The sequence below is a fragment of the Mastigoproctus giganteus genome, chromosome 2 (assembly GCF_048544385.1).
Source record: "Mastigoproctus giganteus isolate SK-2022 chromosome 2, ASM4854438v1, whole genome shotgun sequence".
In the NCBI taxonomy this organism is placed as follows: domain Eukaryota; kingdom Metazoa; phylum Arthropoda; class Arachnida; order Uropygi; family Thelyphonidae; genus Mastigoproctus; species Mastigoproctus giganteus.
Window position 1 is genome coordinate 27,538,571 of NC_143576.1, and position 22,136 is coordinate 27,560,706.

Genomic DNA, 22,136 nt, shown 5'->3' on the forward strand with positions numbered 1-22,136 from the left:
TGTGCAACAGTATCAAAAGCCTTTCTAAGATCCAAATATATGATATCAAAGTTATTCCCTGCAATCAGTTCCTTTGTGACCAGATCATAGTATCCAATCAAATTGGTCAGACAAGACTCTCCCTTAACAAAACCATGCTGTGTCTGAGCTATAACTGAAGTCTGGTCTAGATGATCTTACAATGCTTCTTTTACTAGTGCCTCCATTAATTTTCCTGAAACAGAAGTTAAACTAACGGGTCTATAATTTCTTGTGTCGCCCTTTGATCCTCCTATGTGAATTGGGGTCACATTTGCACATCTCCAGTCCATGGGTACCTCCCCTGAGCCCAAAGAAGCTGTCATAATTATGGCTAAGGGTTTGCTTACTTCCTTTGCTGCCTCCTTTAATATAACTGGACAGATTCCATCCATCCCAGGTGCCTTTCTTATGTTTATCTTCAACAATTTCTCCTCCACTTTCCCTCTCAGTTTTTACAAAATCATCTAGCTCACTGCCAGAGTTTAATTCACCTCTGGCATTCTCCTCACTGTATAACTCCTCATGTGTGAATGTAGATGCAAAATACTCATTTAGTTTGTTAGCCTTTATCCTTGATGATCCTGAGCAGGATCATCAACAGTTGAATCATCAATATCCAGTGGACCAATCTGATTCATTCCTTTCCTTCTAGAGTTTCATAGGTAAAAAACTCTTTGCTGTTTTTCTTTGCATCCTTGCCAAAGATTTCTCATAATCTGCCTTTGCCGGCTTAATCTCCTTTGTGATTTGGTTACACACCAGCTTATATCTATCATAAGCTTCCATGTCACCCATTAATTTATATGTATCCCATGCAATTTTCTTCTCTGCCATATGTCTCATTAGTTCATCTGACATCCATTTAGGCCAAAACCTTGAACAATATTTCTTAGTTGGTATGTAAAGCCTAGTAGTTTCCAAGATTAATTCTTTGAATGCTTCCCATTTTGAATTTGCTGTTGGTAACATCATCAGTTGGTCCCACCGTATAGAATTTAAATACTGTTTCCGACCAATGTAGTCGCCTTTACAAAAGCAAAAACTGTGATCCAACACCTTGTGGTTCTTTATCTGCAGATTCTTAATGCATGAAGAATCACTACTGATAATCAGATCAAGAGTATTACTCACTCTAGTTGCAGCCCAAACATACTGATGTAGAAAACAATCATCCAATAAATCCACAAAAGCCTTGCTAGTGTGTGAGTGACCAACTCACAAATTCCAGTCAATATCTGGGAAATTAAAATCTCCCATTATAAGACTCTCTGATTTACTGGCCCACTCTGTTTCCCTGTACAGTTTCTTATTATACTCATCAGAGTCATTAGGTCTATAACACACTCCTACTCTCAATTTTGATCTCCCAATGCTTATGTCTCACCAAACTGACTCAACACTGCACTGTCCAGCGATGTCGACTGGCTTCACTTCCTTGGAATTTGTGTGTTTCTTAATTAATAGCATAACCCCTCCTCCCTTTCTATCCTACCTGTACACATTGTACTCCCCAAATTCCAATTCTGCATTCCTTATATCTGTGTGACCCCACATCTCTGATATCCCAACAATATCTGCCTTTGATGTTTTGAGCAGTACCTCAACTTTATTAAATTTATTTACTAAACTCCTAGCATTGGTGTATACGCAAGTATACATGCACCTGTTCCTATTCTTAGCAACCCTAACACAACTCATGTGTTTACTTGTACCGCAATGACTCCCAGCAGTCTCTTAAATACCCTGCATCTTGTTTTCCAGGCTGCTGCTCATTCCAATAGAAGCAGTGCAAGAATCACTTTCACCTCTGCCAGTGGCTACTGTTAATCTATTATTCCTTGTATCCCCCAAGCTAGCAGTTTTCCGACCCACCTAACTCTGCCTTGATAGCATCAGCAAATATTCGTGCACCCTTTCTATTTAAGTATATCCCATCCCTGTAGAAGCTGTCTCTCCTGTTAACAAGTACAGACCAGGCTGAAAAAAATTCTACCCCTTGAGTCTTGCACAATCCTTCCAGGGCCGAATTGATTGACAAGGCTCTCATCATATTCTCCCTCCTATCGTATCTGAGCAGAATTGCAGACACTTTCAAATTCAACCCTAATTCACGGCTTTTTTTCAACAGTGACCTATACTTGTTAAGTAATTCCACCGGTCTTCTACTCTTAATATCATTACTGCAACGTGTACAACAATATCACCTTTTGTGCCCTTAAAAGATGCTATCCGCTCTACACATCAACCTTTGCCCCTGATAGACATACCCTGGTCCTGTTCCACCTATCCTTTTACATACCATGTTCCCTGTTTCCCTGACAATACAGTCACCAACTGTGGGACCAGTGCATTCTGCCTTGGAGGGTGCCTCTGTGTTGCGTGATGATCAAGTGCAAGCTCTGGCATTGATGTGGGCAGCTGAGAGCTTCATGGGCCCCTCAATTTAGATCCTTCGAGGGCATCCACCCTGTCCTTCAAGCTCTCATATAGGCCTGTAACAACGCTGAGTTGTCGCCTGATTTTCTTGCACTCCTTACATCGCGTGCACACACACAAAGACACCCCCCTTGGCAATATCATGTCCCATACCTGATTGCTCCACAAAGATCAAGCAAACAGTGCATTTAAAAGGCTGTGATTCAGAGGGCAACTGCCCCCCTTAGTTCTCCCCTGAGCCACAGCACTCCCATTAGCTTGAACCTTTTGCTTTGCTGCTCTGGTCTGAGTCATGATTTCGATTCAATTTCAATAAAATTCCAGTCCAAAATTATAACCCTAAACTTGTATCCCAACACAGTTATAACACTATGTACTATATATTTTTTTCAGTATCGAGTATTATCTCCGAGTTCTGATATATAACTTCCGTATCAAGTTATGTATTAATTAATTATGTTGCGTTTGTAAAATCTGAGTCGTTATATGTATTTAGCTAAAAAGTACAATTTAATTGACAATGAAGTTTAACAAGATTAATAAATTTTACTGATTAATTGATAATATTATATACTATACTAAGCTAACGCTATCTATTTCGGGATATAACATTGTATTGTATAACAATGGCGGCAAGTTACGAATGGTAAATCTACAGACACTTACGTATTAATTAACTTCCAAAATCTCGCTGTCTGAATTCAGAATAAACCAACGATCTTGTCTAGGTCTGTACGCTAAATATAGTTAAAAAAACTTTCTCTTCGCTGGAGCTGCAAAACTTGTAAAACATGTGGATTGGATACCCTTGCTGATACCACATCATAATATATTTCTATACACATCATAATATATTTCTTTACTTAGTGAACAGTTTCTATCTATTTTGTTTATGACTATAAACATTAACATGGAAATTCCTCTTGAATTTCTCGAAAGCTTGCATAACATAAGATTCCAAATTTTACCTCCTTAATCTTTCTCTTCTATTTTCTCTCTAATGTCCCTGGTGGTCACACAGGATGAGTGTATTTCACTTTCAGAAATGATGTGGCATGTGTGAGATAGATCCTACACGTTATAGTATTGTTATTTGGAAATGATGAAAACATTACTCCAAAGTAATTTTTTCACTTTCAGTAAAGTTGAGCACGCTGAATTTTGATGGGATCCTTCCACTTGTTCAGATTACGAACCTAAGGGGGCATAAATTCAAATTAAGAAAAGACAGATGTAGATTAGATGTGCGGAAATTTGCCTTTAGCCAGTGGGTGGTTAATTGCTGGAACAAACTTCCATCTGTCGTTGTGGAAGTTGATAGGTTGAATAAATTTAAGGAGGAACTGGACAGGCATTTGGAGGGAATGGTGTGATTTTTTTTTTTTTTTTTTTGGCTGATGCTGCATAAGCTCATACACTTGCTTTCTTGCATCAAATGCCACTGCTACTACTACCACCACTACTACTACTACTACTACTACTACTACATTTGTATGGCTAGAGTTTTGTAACAGTGCAGCTAAGCAAGCTTATACAATATCAGCCAAAAACAACTTCCCACATCAACCAGTCCTTCCTTCCAATGGTTTTCTAGTTCTTTATTGAATTCACACTACCCACAATTTCCACAACATTAGATGGATGTTTGTTCTACCAATCGACTATCCACTGGCTGAAGGCAAACTCCTGCATGTCTGTCCTGCAACCATCTTTCCTCAATTTGAATTTCTGCCCCCTCATGTATAGTCTAGAAAGAGGAAGAATGCCATCAGAGCTTGTTCATTCCACTAAAATTTTTTACTCCTTTAAAATAAAGTTATATGTAACCTTCTTTTACAGCTTGAATTCCTGGATTTCTTATAACATCATAATATATTTTTTTACTTAGTGAACAGTTGCTATCTATTTTGTTTATGACTATAAACATTAATATGGAAGTTCCTCTTTAATTTCTCGAAAACGTGCATAACATAGAATTCCAAATTTTGCCTCCTTAATCTCTTTCTCTTCTATTTTCTCTCTAATGTCCCTGGTGGTCACACATGAAGAGTGTATTTCACTTTCAGAAATGATGTGGCATGTGTGAGATGGATCCTACACATCATAGTATTGTTATTTGGAGTAATGATGAAAACATTTGTATGGCAAGAGTTTTGTAACAATTTAAAAGTATTAGCTGGTTTGTTAGGCAATAAAAATAACAGGTATGTTAGTATAAATCTTTATCTTAACAACTAAAACAATACAGATAAATTATGAATACAAAACATTGACGTTTTCAGTTCAGTTCAGTTCATTTTTTAGTAATAGTAAAAAGTGTTGGTAGGAAAGTTCATTATAATGTATGAAAAGCTTTAAAAAAATTAAACATAATAAAATTGAAGTTTTGGTGAGCAATATATATAGCCTATAGGGATAGCATATTAATGTCTGGAGACTGCATCTATATAAAGGTGTAGAAATTCTAGAAAAGGAGAAGATGCAAAAAAGGACAAATTGATCAGTGAGGAACACTAAATGTTATCCTATGAGGAGTGGTTAGAGATTTGGCCTTTCAGCGATTAGTAACTAAACACCTTACGGAAATTTTGATTGAGGTGTATAAGGCCCTGAGGGTGATTAGTAAAATAAATGAGGGGAGAATATTCTTTCAGAATTTTTTACAGCCTTTCCAGATATCTGAGAAGGTTACTTACAACAACTGCTGCATCTACATAGCAAGAGCATTCTGTGCTCTTGAGAAAACCTTGGACCACATAAAACTCAAATTTATCAAGTGTATGGTCCATACAGGTTCATTAGTACATTACAGTTTCTCAAGTGCATTACTGGCCTTATTAGCAGTGAGATATAATTATCATCCAGTCATGTCTTGGGTTCAGTGGATGCTGCCACCAAATTGGCACAACTCCAGAACAGCAACAGCCTGCTAAGTTTGAAATGATGTATATTACAGGCAGTTAATACATACTGGTTTATAATCCCAGTGGAATAGACTCCCAATCCCAGTTGTGGCACAGATAGGTCACAAACAATCTCTATCGGATTAAGCCTGTAATAAAACTTGGACACTCTTGATCTGCACATGAACTCTAGTGAGGAAGTTGTCCTTGTTTGGCTCTGCATGGAAGGCAAGTCATTGTACGTATTACTTTTTTCTGAGGACTGATCATCCTCCTGAGTGTGAGGATTGAAACACCATTCTAACTATGCATCATATTTTGTACAGATGTCCTCATTTTATTAATGAACTTTGATAGTAGTTGGAAGGTGCAAGATCCAGGCTAAGAAGGCAGTGAGGAAGAATAATGCACCCCAGTTTTGCAGTGACCTCTATCATGCACAGACTAGTGTGGGGTCATGCATTTTCATGGAGAAGAAGAACCTTGTTAAGGTCTTTGTCTGGTCGGACCGGACAGATGCAGACTTTCAACTTTTTCACCGTTTCCACATATCGAGCACAGCACCACAGTTGACTGTGGTGCCCTGCTCTAAGAAGTCCACAAGCAAAACCCCATCTTTGTCCCAAAACACTGTCGCCATGACTTTACCAACAGAAGGCTGTTTTTTGAATTTCTTCTTGCGCTGAATTTTGATGGTGCCACTCCATCGACTGTCTCTTCATATCAGGGTCATAATAGTGGATGCAGGTGTCATCACTGGTGACTATGCATGAAAGAAAAACCTCTCCTTCACTCTCATAGCACTGCAGAAGTTCCATACAGATGACTTTCCGGGCTTCTTTGTACTCATGTGTCAACATTTTCAGGACCCGACAGGCACAAACCTTGTTATAGCTTAGTTCCTTTATGACAGTCACTACAGCAGGTTTCTCTATACCTACTGCATCACGCAATTTGCGTGTTGTGATTCAGCAGTCCTCTTTGATCAGCGCTTCGATCCAGCTCTTGTCTGTTGTCACTGATGTTACTGGCCAGCTGCTTCGGGGATGTCAACAATATCACTCCACTCGTAAAGTGTCTTATGCAATTTCTAACTGTACTCACATCCACAGTATTGTCACCATAAACATTTTTGAGACGCATATGGATTTCGATAGGCATCACTTCTTCCATGGTATGAAATTCAGTCACCACTCTTTGCTTCTGTAACATCCACCATTTTGAACTATCCGTGTGCTGCACTCATGAGACTGATCATAACGCCACTCAGTGTGATGAAATTAGATACCTCTAGTGACCACTTAGTGACACCAAAATGATCTATGGCACCGCATTTGAAAGCAAAAAAAATTAGGAGGCAATACTTTCATACCAGTCCTCGTAGAATAGTGTTGTGTTAGGGCCAACAAGTTACTGCTATGGATAAAATTATGGTTGAGTGGCAGAAGACAGAGGTTGATTATAGATGGTCACTACTCTTCTTGGACTAGAGGAGTCCCTCAGAGTTTAGTGCTGGCCCCTTACTGTTTACAATATTTATTAACAATATTTATGGAGGAATATGAAGCTTATTTTCAGATTTCGAAGTTTGCAGATAATACAAAGGCAGTGTGGTTAATTACAGGAATCAAAGAATGCTATTGCAAAAAGACCTAAAATATCAAACAATCAGAGAAGCTAAAATAATCAGAGACCTAGGAGTAATTCTATAGCCCAACATGAAATTCTCTGTGCAGTTTAGAGGTTTTGGACTAGGGTTCATGGGGTTCTGTCATTGATATACAGCAGGGGTTCTCACACTTTGTAATACCATGACCCCCTAAAGTGCTGAATGAATTTGTGCAACCCCACACCCTTTTCGATGAGTAAAACTAATGATTATATTGAGACAAATAAATATCTGAATAACTTTGATAGCTAATGATTCATTGTAAATAAACAAAAAATATCAATTTGAAATCATATTGTTCAGAGGAGAGTTTGAGGCTAGCAATTTCGTGACATTTAGCGTTTCTTGTTCTTTTCCCCTTAGTACCGTGCTTGGGTTGGAGGTTGAGAAGACAAAACAAGGTATTTGTTAACATTGGACTTGAACTTCTGTAGACTGTAATTTTCAGGAAATATGTATGAAGGAAGGTTGTTCCAGAAAACGGCAGTTGAATGAATAAACGAGGAAGATGAAAAGTTCCTTCTGTGAGTTTGAAGTTGGACAGTAAATGGATGTTCACTGGTGGCGACGTGTTCGGACTGTTTTGAAAGAGAGAGCGGGAATTATAGAAGCCAATTCAGAAGAACAGTGCCTATGGAAGTATCTGTAGAAGAGGCATGCAGCAGAAACAGTACGTCTATGAGACAGCGAGTGGAGAGACTCTGTTAGCGATGAATCATTAATTAACCTTACTGCCCTCTTCTGAATGGAATCAAGAAGCCTGAGAGCAGTTTTGGGGGCACCACCCCAGATGTGGGAACAATATTCCATAGCAGGGTGGATTTGTGATTTATACAGAGTGAGCAGCTGTTTGGAAGAAAAGTAACACCAAGAGCAAAAGAGAAAACCAAATTTTTTAGATGCAGAGGAAGCAATATTTGTATAATGTGCTTGTGCCAAGAGAGATTAAAAGTCAGGGTAATCCCAAAAAAAGATATATCATTTTGCCTAGAAATCGGAGTGTCACCAAAGATAAGCATAGGAGCAGAAGAATCCTTTTTGCGAGCTGAGTTTTAGAAGGGTTGAAATCAACTAAGTTGTCTTTGCCCCACTGGAGAATTACCTGAAGATCGGCATTTAAGGAATTGGTAGCAGATTTTCGAGAAGTTGAAGCTGATTGAGCAGGGCAAGGTTTCTCAAAATGGAAAGTAGAATGCAATGTGCTATCATCGGCAAAACTATGGATAGTATTTCCAGTCAATGGAAGAAGGTCATTAATATACAAGAGGAAAAGAGTGGGGGACATGGGCATTAGTGGAGAAGTTAGAAGACAGAAAGCCATCTACCATCACCCTCAGTGAGCGATCAGAGAGAAAACTGGATAACCAATTACTAAAAACAGTTGGCAAACCATAAGATGGAAGCTTGTTTAGAAGACCTTTATGCTTATGAAAACATGATCAAAAGCCTTTGAGATATCAAGAGCAACTACTTGTGTTTCACCGAACCTTTCCATTGAATTAGTCCATAAATGGGTAACATAAGTCAGAATATCACCAGTGGAATGACACTGATGGAATCCATACCGGCGATCGTTGATCAGCCAGAAGGTTTCTAGGTAGTTTAAGAGTTGGCGGTTAATTGATTTCTCCATTACTTTAGAAAGAGTAGAAGTAATTGCAATGGGACGATAATTCGATGGGAGGGATTTGTCACCCTTTTTATATATAATTATAATAATAATATCCCCAGTGTTATGGAAAAGTATAATAGCTGGGGTGATTCCTTGGCATGTACTGTTTTCTGAATTATTTAAAGGTGAAGTGCTTTATCGATATGCTTTGAAGGCAAAGCATATGGCGAAATCGATATGCAGTAAACCTATTTTAAGGCAATGCAATGATATGTTTTATCATCTGCCTTCACGATGAGTTGCCCACCCACTGATGATAGGCCAATAGCCTTGAAACATGTCTGGGTGGTGGTACTCACTGAGAATAAGTAACAATAGTCTTCTCTATTAGTGAAGTGTTACTTATTCGAGGTAGTGCAATATCATGGCAACTCGTCGTGAAGGCAGAGCACAATATGAGAAAGCAAATGATGCCTACTACAACTACTTTGTAGTTTCTTAAGAGTTGTCTATGGTGTATCTACACACCGATATTATATAGATATTAAACTCTTAATGTATTATGCCTTGTGCATTTAGTTATTTTAAATATTGTCATATACACCTTTTGGCATCTCTCATATTGTGTGATTATCTTCACAACTGAGTTGTCATGTCTGCAATACCAGGGTACCTGCCCACCCACTGATGATAGGCCAATAGCCTTGAAACATGTCTGGGTGGTGGTACTCACTGAGAATAAGTAACAATAGTCTTCTCTATTAGTGAAGCATTACTTATTCGAGGTAGTGCAATATCATGGCAACTCGTCATGAAGGCAGAGCACAGTATGAGAAAGAGCAAATGATGTCTACATAGTTTCTTAAGAGTTGTCTATGGTGTATCTACACGCCGATATTGTATTATACTAATATATAAAATGGGAGATAAAGTCAGCCATACCACCTTTTCATTATATTTTTTTATATTCTGAACATATAATTAATTTTGAATCTATTATAAATTTTTCTGCTCCTTTCAAATAATTTAAAACTAACTCCTTTTATATAATTTTCAGTAAACCTTATTATTGATAACCTTTTTCAGAGATCTGTCTAACTTCAAATGTAATTTCTAAAACTGTGCCATCATATGCAGACCACCATTTAAAACTGTGGATAGAAAATGATTATCCATATGTTTTGTGTGTAAGTATTAGAGTAATTTTGCTTTGTATGTTTATCATTGTTGTTGCTTAATTGGTAAGACGAGCATAATTTTGCCCAAAACAGATCATCTTAAATCTGTATACTCCAAAAATTTAGCATATTTAAAAAGAAACTTTTTGTGTGTATATTAACCTGTATACTGTGACATTAATTTTTATAGTGAGAGTAAGCAACTTGCTGAGTTCTTTAATAGAAAATTTTAAAACTTGTAGCAAGTTGTTTTTTTTTTTTTTTTGCTGTTCTATAGTGTTATAAGGGATATCTGATGAGTAAGATACACACTGGATACAGTAGACACTATCATTTTCTCCTGAGTTAGATATAGTCCATATGTTTTCATGAGCATGATGTCATACAAATGGTAGTAATTAGGGCTTACAATACTGAATACCAGGATCCCAGTCATTTTTTTCCAGTATTCAAATACCGGTATTGATATAAAAATACCTGTTTTTCAGTACTAATTTAAAAAAAAAAGTTTATAATTTTTTAATCACAAAGGTTATAAAATCACCTTTATGTGATTATGATGTCCTTATCTCTACTAGAAAATGTTCGATAAATCATCGATAGGACACCATGCAACATTGCAACCTGTCCACAATTCTCGGACAACTTCATGTCTGACTGTATCGTAACTCCCAAGTCTCGTTCCTCCACTACTGACTTTAGTTCAACTCCACCAAGTGTATAAGTTATTTTGGGGTTGCTGTTCCCCAGGTGTTATGACCTTACATTTTGCTGAATTAAAGCATATAGCTGACACTTTTCTGACAATCCCAGAAGTCTATCTAGGTCACTCTGAAGAAGCTCTGCTTGACGGTGATCATTAACTACTCTACTTATCTTTACATCTGCAAGTTTAGCATCACGCCCTATATCCCTTCATTTAAGATAATCAAAAACAACAGTAGTCCCAATACTGATCTTTGGAGCACCCCACTTCTTACATTAACCCAATCTGAGGAATAACCATTTATCACAACTCCCTGCCTGGTGCCATCGTGCTATCCATCTAAGGATTTTCCCTATGATCCCAGCCTGCTCCAACTTATAAAGTAACCACTCATGTGGGACTGAGTCAAATGCTTTGCTGATATCTAAATAAACAATGTCGAAATTATTCTTTAAATCCAGCTCACAAGTGACCTGTCAAAATGGCTAACCAGATTTGTTAAACAAATGTTAAGTTGTGAATTGTCATCCAGTTTTTGCACGCCCATACCTGGCTAAATTCAAAGCTACTGTTCATCAAGCGAAACCATGACTGCTGCAAAAATGTGTTCTTGCTCCGTGATAGTGCCATGCTAATCTAGTAATGTTTCAGATACTATGAGTGGGAGGTTTTTAAACCTTTTGTAATAAAAAAAAAATTGTGAAATTGAAAGCAGCTTGTTCTCAGTGGCAGCATTGGAAGGTAATTCTACAGACTACAACACTGTACAACTGGCTGCCACTTAGTGTTGATAATGCACATGTTATGGTAGAAAAACTGGAATAGCAAAAGATATTTAAATAATTTCAACTGATGCATACAGCCAGGGCCGGATTTCCCATTAGGGCCTATAAAAGAAGAGAAAAATTAAAAAAAAAAAAAAAACAGTTTACTCTTTTCAGTGTGACTAGCAAAAAACGAGCTGAGAAAACATGCGCAATTGACTCTAGGAGCTTCAATTCAATATGCATATGCTATTTAGTGACTGTTCTCGAAACTATAAGAATCAAAGTGAAAGTCACTCTGTCAATTGAGGCGGTTTATCATTTATTATAGTTGAAACTTGAGTCATGTTAATTGACGTGATTCGCAGTCAAACTTAAAATAGAAGAACCCCCTCCCCCTTTTTTAAGCACATTTTGGAATAAAAGTGCCTAGGGCCTATGAACACCAAAATCCAGCCCTGCATACAACTGAAGTAAAAGAGATTTTGAAGCATGTGTGTACATGTTAGCTGCTTGGGTTAAATGTGCAACTAGACTGGTAGAACAGTAGTAGCCTTTGACAAGTGTGTTTAGAGAAGTTAAAAGTGACAAGAAAAGCAATATAAGCCTTTTCAGATTTATGACATTGAAAAGGACAACAGGCAGTCATTATTGCTTGGCACTGATGTTCAAATGCAGTTCAAGAGCTGCATTTGAACTGATGTTCAAATGCAGTTCAAGAGTTTGAAAGAAGGCAAATTGAAAAATTCAAGAAAAAGAATTTCTGAATTTCAAACTTCTGATAAAAGCAAATGTAAACAGACCAAGCAGGCTGATAGTTCTAGGCACATCATCCTCTTTTGTACAGAAAGTCTGTTCATTTCTCTTTTCTGGCTTTCAAGAAATTTGCATGTTTCTTTTAAGTGTTATGCCAATGTTTGAAAATCGAAACATAGCTCTTCAATTCAACTTGCCTACATCCATATACTGAGATCATTATTCCTAATGTTGAAGAAGAATACTATGTGCAAATTTATTTTACCAACAGTTCAAAAATCTTACATTTCTATTTTGGAAGTGGATTACCATAGCAGACTAAACCAGAGGGATGATTCTGGCTTAGTTATAGGCATTTCTACTGCCAAGGTTGTAGTAGTCTAAAACAAGAGAATATTCTGTTCTTTTGTTCAGTGAAGAAGTGTTTTATTGCTGCGTGTGACTACATGATGGACAGGTTCCCATTGAAAAGTGATGTTATAAATGCTAAGATAGCACATATTTCTTCAGTTGGCAGTGCCTCGTTGCAGCTTATGATGTGCCAAGAGAGATTAGAAATCAGAGTAATCCCTAATAGAGATGGGATCTTGTCTAGAAATTTGAGTGTCATCGAAGATAAGCATAGGAGCAGAAGAATCCTCTTTACGAGATAAAAGACTGGACTGAGTTTTAGGATTGAAATCAACTAAGTTATTTTTGCCCTGCTGGAATATTCTGGAGGTCAGCATTTAAGGAATTGGTGGTGGATATTTGAGAATTTGAAGCTGTTTGTTCAGGGCAAAGGTTTCTCAAACTGGAAGTTGGAATGCAATGTGCTATCATCAGCAAAACTATGGATAAGATTTCTGGTCAATGGAAGAAGGTTATTAATATACAAGAGGAAAAGAGTGGGAGAGAGAACTAAACCTTGGGGAATAACATCGTTGGTTGAGAAGTTAAAAGATAGAGCCATCTACAATCACCAGCAGTGGGCTGTCAGAGAGAAAATTTGAATACCAATTACAAAAAACATTTGGCAAACCATAAGATGGAAGCTTCAGAGCTGGAACAAGGCAATCCTATGCCTGGGGCAAAGGTGTTATAAGTATGCCCAAGGGTTGTAGTAGTAGTAGTAGTAGCAGTAGTAGTAGTAGTGGCACATGATGCAAGAAAGCAAGTGTAGGAGCTTATGCAGCATCAGCCAAAAAAAAAAAAAAAAAATCACACCATTCCCTCCAAATGCCTGTCCAGTTCCTCCTTAAATTTATTTAACCTATCAACATCCACAACGACAGATGGAAGTTTGTTCCAGCAATTAACCACCCGCTGGCTAAAGGCAAATTTCCGCACATCTATTCTACATCTGTCCTTTCTTAATTTGAACTTATGTCCCCGTAGGTTTGTAATCTGAACAAGTGGAAGGATCCCATCAGAATTCAGCGTGCTCAACCCATTCAAGGCCTTATAGACCTCAATCATATCACCGCGCAGGTGCCTAGTCTCTAGCCACTGCAATTTGCAGAACTTAAGCCTCTCTTGGTAAGAGAATCCCTTCATTCCCCTCAGCAATCGTATTGCTCTTCTCTGTACACGCTCAAGCAAATCTACATCCTTCCTAAAATGAGGCCTCCAGACCTGTACGCAGTACTCAAGGCGTGGCCTGACCATTGCCTTATACAGAGGGACAATCACCTCCTTTTCCCTGCTAGCAAAATTCCTATATATCATTGACAAAACCCCATGACCTGCCCTAGCAGCCTGTCTGCATTGCTCAGAAAACTTCATATCTGACTGCACAATTACTCCCAGGTCTTTTTCATTTTCTACCACCTTAAGTGTAGTACCACACAGTTGGTACGTTTCTCTGGGGTTACTTCTACCCATATGCAGTACTTTGCATTTGTCAAGGTTGAACTTCAGTTGCCACTTCTTAGCCCATCTGCCCAAATTATCTAGATCCTGTTGCAGTAGCACACTGTCATTACTGTCATTAACAACCCTGCCAACCTTTGTGTCATCTGCAAACTTCGACATTAAGCCTGATATACCTTCATCAATATCATTGATAAATACACAAAACAACAGTGGACCCAACACCGAACCCTGTGGGACTCCACTAATAACATTAGTCCACGAAGAGCAGCACCCATTGATTACCACCCTCTGTCTTCTCCCACTTAACCATCCTTTTATCCATTGTAGCAACTTACCCTTAATACCATTCTGCTCCAATTTGTACAGTAGACTTCCATGCGCAACAGTGTCAAAAGCTTTCCTGAAATCCAAGTATATGATATCAAAATTATTTTTTGCATCCAGTTCCTTTGTGACCACATCATAATAACCAATCAAATTTGTCAGACAAGACTTTCCCTTAACAAACCCATGCTGTGTTTGAATTATTGCTGCAGTCTTGTCTAGATGATCCTGCAATGCATCTTTAACCAGTGACTCCATTATTTTACCCGGAACAGAAGTTAAACTAACTGGTCTGTAATTACTCGTGTCACCCTTCGATCCACCTTTGTGAATTGGGGACACATTTGCACATCTCCAGTCCGTGGGAACCTCCCCTGAGTCCAAGGATGCTCTCATAATTATGGCTAAGGGTTTGCTTAGTTGCTTTGCTGCCTCCTTTAAAATAACTGGATAGATCCCATCCACCCCAGGTGCCTTTCTTATGTTTAACTTCAACAATTTCTCCTCCACTTTGCTCTCAGTTATTACAAAATCATTAAGCACACTGCTACAATTTGATAACCTTCTTCCATTTTCAAACTGTAATAATTCCTCACGTGTGAATGTAGATGCAAAATACTCATTCAGTTTGTTTGCTATCTGAGCAGGATCATCAACAGTCGAACCATCGATGTCAAGTGGACCAATCATATTCATCCCCTTCCTTTTAGAGTTTATATAAGTAAAGAAATCCTTGCTGTTTTTCTTAGCATCTTTTGCCAAAGATTTCTCGTAATCCGCCTTCGCCTGCCGAACCTCCTTTGTGACCTGATTACAGACTAGCTTATATCTGCCACAGGCTTCTGCGTCACCTGATAATTTATATGCATCCCATGCATTTTTCTTCTCTGTCACGAGTCTCATTAGTTCATTTGATAACCATTTAGGCCTAAACCTTGAACGATATTTCTTAATCGGTATATAAAGTCTAGTAGCTTCCACGATTAATTCCTTGAATGCTTCCCACTTAGAATTTACTGTTGGTAACATCGTCAGTTGATCCCACTGTACAGAATTTAAAAACTGTCTGAGACCACTGTACTCCCCTTTACAGAAGCAAAAACCCTTTCCTTTACCCCTGACGGTAGTTACCTCTTTGAGTAAATCCCACTTCAGCACACTGTGATCACTGCCACCTAGTGGTTCCTTTATCTGCAAATTCTTAATACACGAATGATCACTGCTGATAACCAGATCAAGAGTATTACTTTCTCTGGTTGCCTCTCGAACATGCTGCTGCAGAAAACAATCATCCAATAAATCCACAAAAGTCTGACTAGTGTGTGAGTGACCAACCCACAAGTTCCAGTCAATATCTGGGAAGTTAAAATCCCCCATTATAAGACATTCTGATTTACTGGCCCACTCTATTTCTCAAACAGCCTATTGTCTCAAACAGCCTTAGCACATTTATTAGTAAACCTAGATTAGATAAAGGTTGGGATTTTAAGGTGGAGTGTGGAATAAATGATTTCATCCTAACAAGAATAATTTCACTGACTCAATTTGAACAAATGTTTATATTAGATTTAAAACAGTAATCCAACAAGGAAAAGAAGGAAAGAAATTGCACAGATCAGTTTGAAAGCATATTCTACTGGTAAACAGACTGGCAAATATTACCTGTTCAAAGAGAGTCACACAAGTGTTGATGTCCACTTGAAGAGGTAGTGTTTATTGGTTCCCAGTTCTATTTTTATACATTTGCAAAATTTGGTATGCATTCTTTGGTGGGTTTGGGATATATGTCTCCTTGGACTGGCTCATGCATTTCCATTGCTGGAGGTGAGTGTTTTTTTTTTTTGTCTCCATTATTTTATTTCAGTTTTTTTTTTTTTTTTTTCATTATTCCATTATACAAATAAATATGAGGCCGCATAATACTGTATACATTAAAGGATATGGATATGCTGGAAAAGGGAACACAAAGGGATCTGCTCCCTTATTTTAGGAATTATGTGGATCTGTTGGAAAAGGTGCACTGAAAAGCAACAAGGTAATTTTCATTAAGAAATATTCCTGCAGAGAGGAGAGAGCAACTTCAATTTGGTAATTGCCAAATCTTGTAATGAGATATCTGTTTGGTGACCTAATGAAGTATTTAAGGTTTTGGAGGGTTTGGGTTGTAGGTCACACATATTTAGGGACACAACTAAATTAAAAAAGGCTCGTTATGGATTTCATTCAAGAAATTTTTTTTCATTTAAAGAGTAATTAATTACCCGTTAAAATAACTTGCCATATAATATTTTAGAACTAAAGTGCTTGCATAAATTTAAGATCAGGTCATAGTTTGTTTTTTGACTCACTCACTCACTCACTCACTCACCCGCCCGCCAAGTGGTCAGAAGTGCAATAGTACATGCTCTTTGTATAGACAGAGATTGAAGCCCCTAGCTGCTAAATACACTCATTCTGCCAACCCACACTGGACCATTGTGGCAGATTATGGTCCACTCTCTCGTGACTTGTTGAGGGACCTCCAACCTGATATATATAAGGCTAAACTAATTCCTTGCATTATTCTGCCTTTATCAACCATTTAACAATGAGTTTCTGGACCATATGTATCTTCGTGTGGGAATCGTTCACTATCTTCTACCTTGAGTGTGGTACCACACAGCTGGTATGTTATTCTGGGATTACTGTTACCCATATGCAGTGTGTTGCATTCATCAATATAGCTTCAATTGCCATTTGAGTTATACTGTCAGTGCAACTTCAGTTGCTCATTCAATCAGTTCACTCTACCCTGTGAGCATTGCAGATCAGGTAGATTGAACTTAATTGATTGACAAAGCTCTCATCATGTATCCCTTCCTATCATGTCTAGGCAGAATTACAACACTTAAATTTAATCATAATTCTGTGACTTTTTCTCAACATTTCCCTGTCTTAGCATTAGTAAAGGCATATAATGCAAGAAAGCAAGCTTATATAGCATCAGCCAAAAATAAAAAAAAAACCTTCCCATTTCACCCATCCATTCATTCCAAATGTTTGTCTAGTTCTGCCTTGAAGTTATTTAAGTTGTTGACCTCCACTACAACAAATGGAAGTTTGTTTCAACTATCAACCACCCACTGGCTAAAGGCAAATTTTTGCACATCTATTCTACAAACTTTCTTTCCTCAATTTGAATTTATGTCCCCTCAGATGAGTAATCTTAGCAAGAGGAAGAATCTCATCAGCATTGAGCTTGCGTAAACTATTCAAAGCTTTATACACTTCGATTAGATCACCTCGCAGGTGCCTAGTCTCCAGAAGCTGTGATTTGCAGAACTTTCTTGGTAACAGCAATCCTTTGTTCCACTCACCAGTCTCGTTGCCCTTCTCTGTACTCGTTCCAGCAGCTCTACACCTTTCCTAAAATGAGGCCTCCAGACCTGGCATACTTGTTCATCATTATTTTTGTTTTAGCCATATTCATCTTTAGTCCAAAATCCTTACTAACTCCGCATAACTGATTAAGATTTTCCTCTAATTCTTTGGGATCATGGCTTATGATCACAGTGTCATCTGCAAATCGTAAATGGTTTAGGTACTCTCCATTCACATTGACTCCTTTCTGGAACCAGTCTAATTTTCTGAAAACTTTCTCAAGGGCAACAGTAAACAACTTCAGAGATAGTCTCCCCTTGTCAAACTCCTTTCTCAATTTTAAATTTGCTGTTGTCTTTGTCTAGTCTAATATACGCACACTGGCATATCCGTATGTGCACACTGTCCCTTAAAATAGTATTGACTGTTGAAGCAGCAAGAGCTAATTCCGTGCAGTAGATGACAAACTTTATCCTGCTTCGTACTTCTTAATTAATCATCTTCATTTCTAAATCAATTTTGTTTCGTTTCCTAGCACTGCCAGCACTTGCACTTTCCATTGGTCCCTTTCCCTTCATCATTGTAATTAAGTAAATAGGAATAAAGAGAAGATTCTGAAAATTTATTTGTTTTTTATATGATTGAAGATCTCATTTAAGGGGAACTCATTTCGTCATAATACCGTAACGTAAAAATATAACAGAAAAGCTCAATAAACCAGAAAGTGCAAATTGTTTTTATTGATTTATTGTAGCGATCTTCAGAAATGTGTTTTAGAAAAATATCACAAAGGCATTCAAAATTGATTCTTATAACGGAACATATGGTAATGATGAAAGTGTAGTGCAATTTCCATTATAAAAATGACCTTTTAGAGAGATAAATAGCGTAGTTATATAGCAAAAATTTCAACTTATGAGGTCTGGGAACGAATTACCAAAAAAAAAACAGTGTTATTGGGTTCACATTACAATATTTTCACAATACCTTCATTTATTACTATGGGATGCAAAATACATTTCCATGATTTTTTTAAGTTTGTACCGGCCGGCAAAAACTTACATAAAGTCAAATTTCTGCAAGTCGAGTATTATGAAAGCCAGGAAGTGCCTGTATGTGCCTTATATATATATCGTCATCATCAGCCATTTTCAATTCACTGCAGGATGAAGGCCTCTCCAGCATCTTTCCAGTTCCTTCTGTTTTGTGAAATGGCCACCCATTTACTACCCACAAACTCATGAATTTCATCTGTCCATCTCTGTTGTTGTCTTCCAGGTTTTCTTCTAGCTCCTCTTGGATACCATTCTGTTATTTTCTTAGTCCATCTGTCATCATGTCTTCGAGCTTTGTGCCCTGCTCTAGACCATTTTAGTTCTTTAGTTTTGATAAGAATGTCCTTTACTTGAGTTTGCTGCCTAATCCATGTGTTTCTTTTCTTATCTAATAGTCTGATTCCCAATATAATTCTTTCCATTCTTTGCTGTGTAATTCTCAGCTTCTCTTCCATTCTTTTAGTGAGTGCTCAAGTTTCACTTCCATAAGTCATGGCAGAGAGAGTATACATTGGTTCATTATTTTATGTTTCAAACAAATTGGGATATTGCTCCTCAGTATGTGACTATATTTCCTGAATGCTATCCATCCAAAATTTATTCTTCTCTTGACTTCCAGCCATTTATCATTATTACAGCTAATGGCTTGTCCCAGATAAGTACATGACTCCACCTTCTCAATTACTGCTACTTCAATGATTATATCCCTTTCTGTGGCATACTTGTTTATCATTACTTTTGTTTTAGCCATATTCATCTGTAGTCCAAAATCCTTACTAACTCTGCATAACTTATTAAGATTTTCCTCTAATTCTTTGGGATTGTGACTTATGACCACAATATCATCCACAAATCGTAAATGGTTTAGGTACTCTCCATTCACATTGACTCCTTTCTGCGACCAGTCTAATCTTTTGAAAGCTTCCTCAAGGGCAGCAGTAAACAACTTCAGAGATATTGTCTCCTTGTCGAACTCCTTTCTCAATTTTAAATTTGCTACTGTCTTTGTCTAGTCTAATAAAGGAGGTAGCATTCTCATATATTTTCTTCAAAATCATAATATATGGGGTATCTATGCCTTGTCTTTCCAGTGCCTGAAACATTGCCTTATGCTGTATGGTGTCAAATGCCATACAGTATACAGCATGCTGTATGGTGTCAAATGCCTTTTTATAATCCACAAATGCCAGGCATAATGATATTTTATATTCATTTGCTTTCTCCATTAGCTGTGACATTACGTGAAGGCGATCCATAGTTGAGAATTGTGTCCTAAAGCCAGTAGCGGATTAAGATAGGTTGAGGCCCCAGGTGCAGAAGAAAATATTGGGCCCCTTAAAAAAAAGAGAGAGACAGGGAAAATAAAAATACATGTTAACCATTTTTTTAAATAAATAAAAAATATTATGTACTATTGATGTTTTATTTCCAATAAAATTTGAATATAATATATGTATAATATAATTAATAATAGCATAATAATAATCACAAAGTTTTGAACTAATAGTTGAACATATTAGTTCAACTAATTTGTTTGGATTTTGCATATAAAGTTGGGGTTTTGCGTGGGCTCTTGAGAAGTCAGGGCCCAGGGCGTACGCCCGGTGTGCCCGCCGTTAAATCTGCCTCTGCCTAAAGGCAGCTTGCTGTTTCGGTTGATTCTCATCAAGTATTCTTTCTAATCTCTCAGTAATGACCCTTGTGAACAACTTGTAGATGTGGGATAACAAGCTGATTGGTCAATAGTTTCCAATTTCTGATTTATCTCCTTTCTTATGCAGCAAAACTATGATTGCATTATTTCACACCTTTTCTAATGCATTTTGTGAAGAGTCTTGCCAGTTTTTGTGTCATGTCTCTTCCTCCCAATTTTAACAACTCTACCGTAACTTCATCTTTTCCCCGAGGCTTTCTGATTCTTCATTTTCTTCAACACATGTTCTACCTCATCAGGAAGCATATCAGTTATGTTGTATGTGTTACTAATTTGCGATCCATCTTCCCCACTGCTGGCATCATTCCCTCGCTCCTTGTATAACTCTTTATAGTAGTCTTCTGCTATTTATAAGTACACCATCGCTATTCTTCAGTTTCAGTATCATTTGTCTTTCTGTATTACTGCTCATGACTGCTGATTTAAATCCTTTGTTTTCCCTTAATGCTTGTTCTACTTTTCTTGTGTTAAATTTTCTTATGTCTTCTCCGAGTCTCTTTCTAATGACTTTGCATAACTCAGTATACTCAATTTTCTCCTTGTCAGTGTTTTTCTTGCTCTTCATTTGTCATCTTTGGTTCATCATGACAAGTGTTTCTTGACTAATTTTTTCTTCTTTGGATTTTTCTTTACCTATAGATTTCTTGGTCTTTATTACTTCAGAAAGTTGTAATATTCCTCGTCGATATCTTGGTCCTGAGCAGTCTGCAGAAGCTCAAACTTGTTCTTAAGTTCCAGTACATACTGCTTTTTCTCCTCTTCTGTTATCTCAGACCTTTGTATTATTTACTCGATTCAGTTTTTTCCTTTCTTTTCTTACATCGATATCAAGTGTGTATCTTACCATTCTGTGATCACTTCCAACATTTACCTTGTTCAGGACAATAACATCATTTGCGAAATATCTTCTTTAGTGAGGATGAAGTCAATTTCATTAATTGTTAATCCATTTGGGCTTCATATATGACATATTTGCCATATATAAATATATATGGCAAATATGCCATATATATTTATATATAGTATGTGTATACCCTCTGGAATTGATTAATAAGCCTTCATAGAGTATACCTTCTGCTAATTTTACGACTAAAACACTGGGCCTGACCATTGCCTTATACAAAGGGATAATCACCTCCTTATCCCTGCTAGTAAAATTCCTGTATATCATTGACAAGACTCCATGAGCTGCTTTGGCAGTCTGTATGCACTGCTCAGAAAACTTCATATCTGACTGCACAATTACCACAGGTAGGCCCCGAGTGCCAAGCGATATTAGTGACCACAGCGCCTTTCCAGAGTGATTATCTAGTACGCTTAATTGTAAATACGTTTCTCGTGAGTTTCGAAAGTCCGATAACTCCTGAATATTATAATTAAATAGATATATTCAAATACTATAACCTAGAAAGGAAAGCCACCTTTCTTTAATCCCTCTTTTTATTTTTAGTTATTACTAACCCTTTTCTTCGCTTGGGTCACTAGGCGGCACCGCTCTTGCCTCCACGTGGCGGGGCTGGTAACCTGGGAGAAAAAGGCAATCTCCCGGGGCCAAAAAGAGCATATCATGAGTAAATCAAACTCAGACTTATCTGGGCTGCCAGACGCAACCCAGATATCAAAAAAGAAAGACAGTTCCACAGCAGGAACGGCAAAGCGCCAAAAAACTGAGCCAGAGACATATCCAATTCCAACCTATCTAATCATCCATTCAACTGGTGAGAATGCAGTTGGCAAACTCTCTCCCTTTAGAATTCAAAAGGAATTGGAAAGTAAAGCAGGAT

General features: G+C 37.6%; 1 protein-coding gene across 1 annotated transcript in view; it reads left to right on the top strand.

The window, feature by feature from the left end:
• The window catches only part of LOC150089231 (N6-Methyl-AMP deaminase-like), a 93,493-nt gene that overhangs the window by 63,982 nt on the left and 7,375 nt on the right, over positions 1 to 22,136 (top strand). The window contains exon 7 of the mRNA XM_090389916.1: positions 9,728 to 9,828. Within this exon, the coding sequence (XP_090246042.1) occupies positions 9,728 to 9,828 (101 nt within the window). The remainder of the gene's footprint in view (positions 1 to 9,727; positions 9,829 to 22,136) is intronic.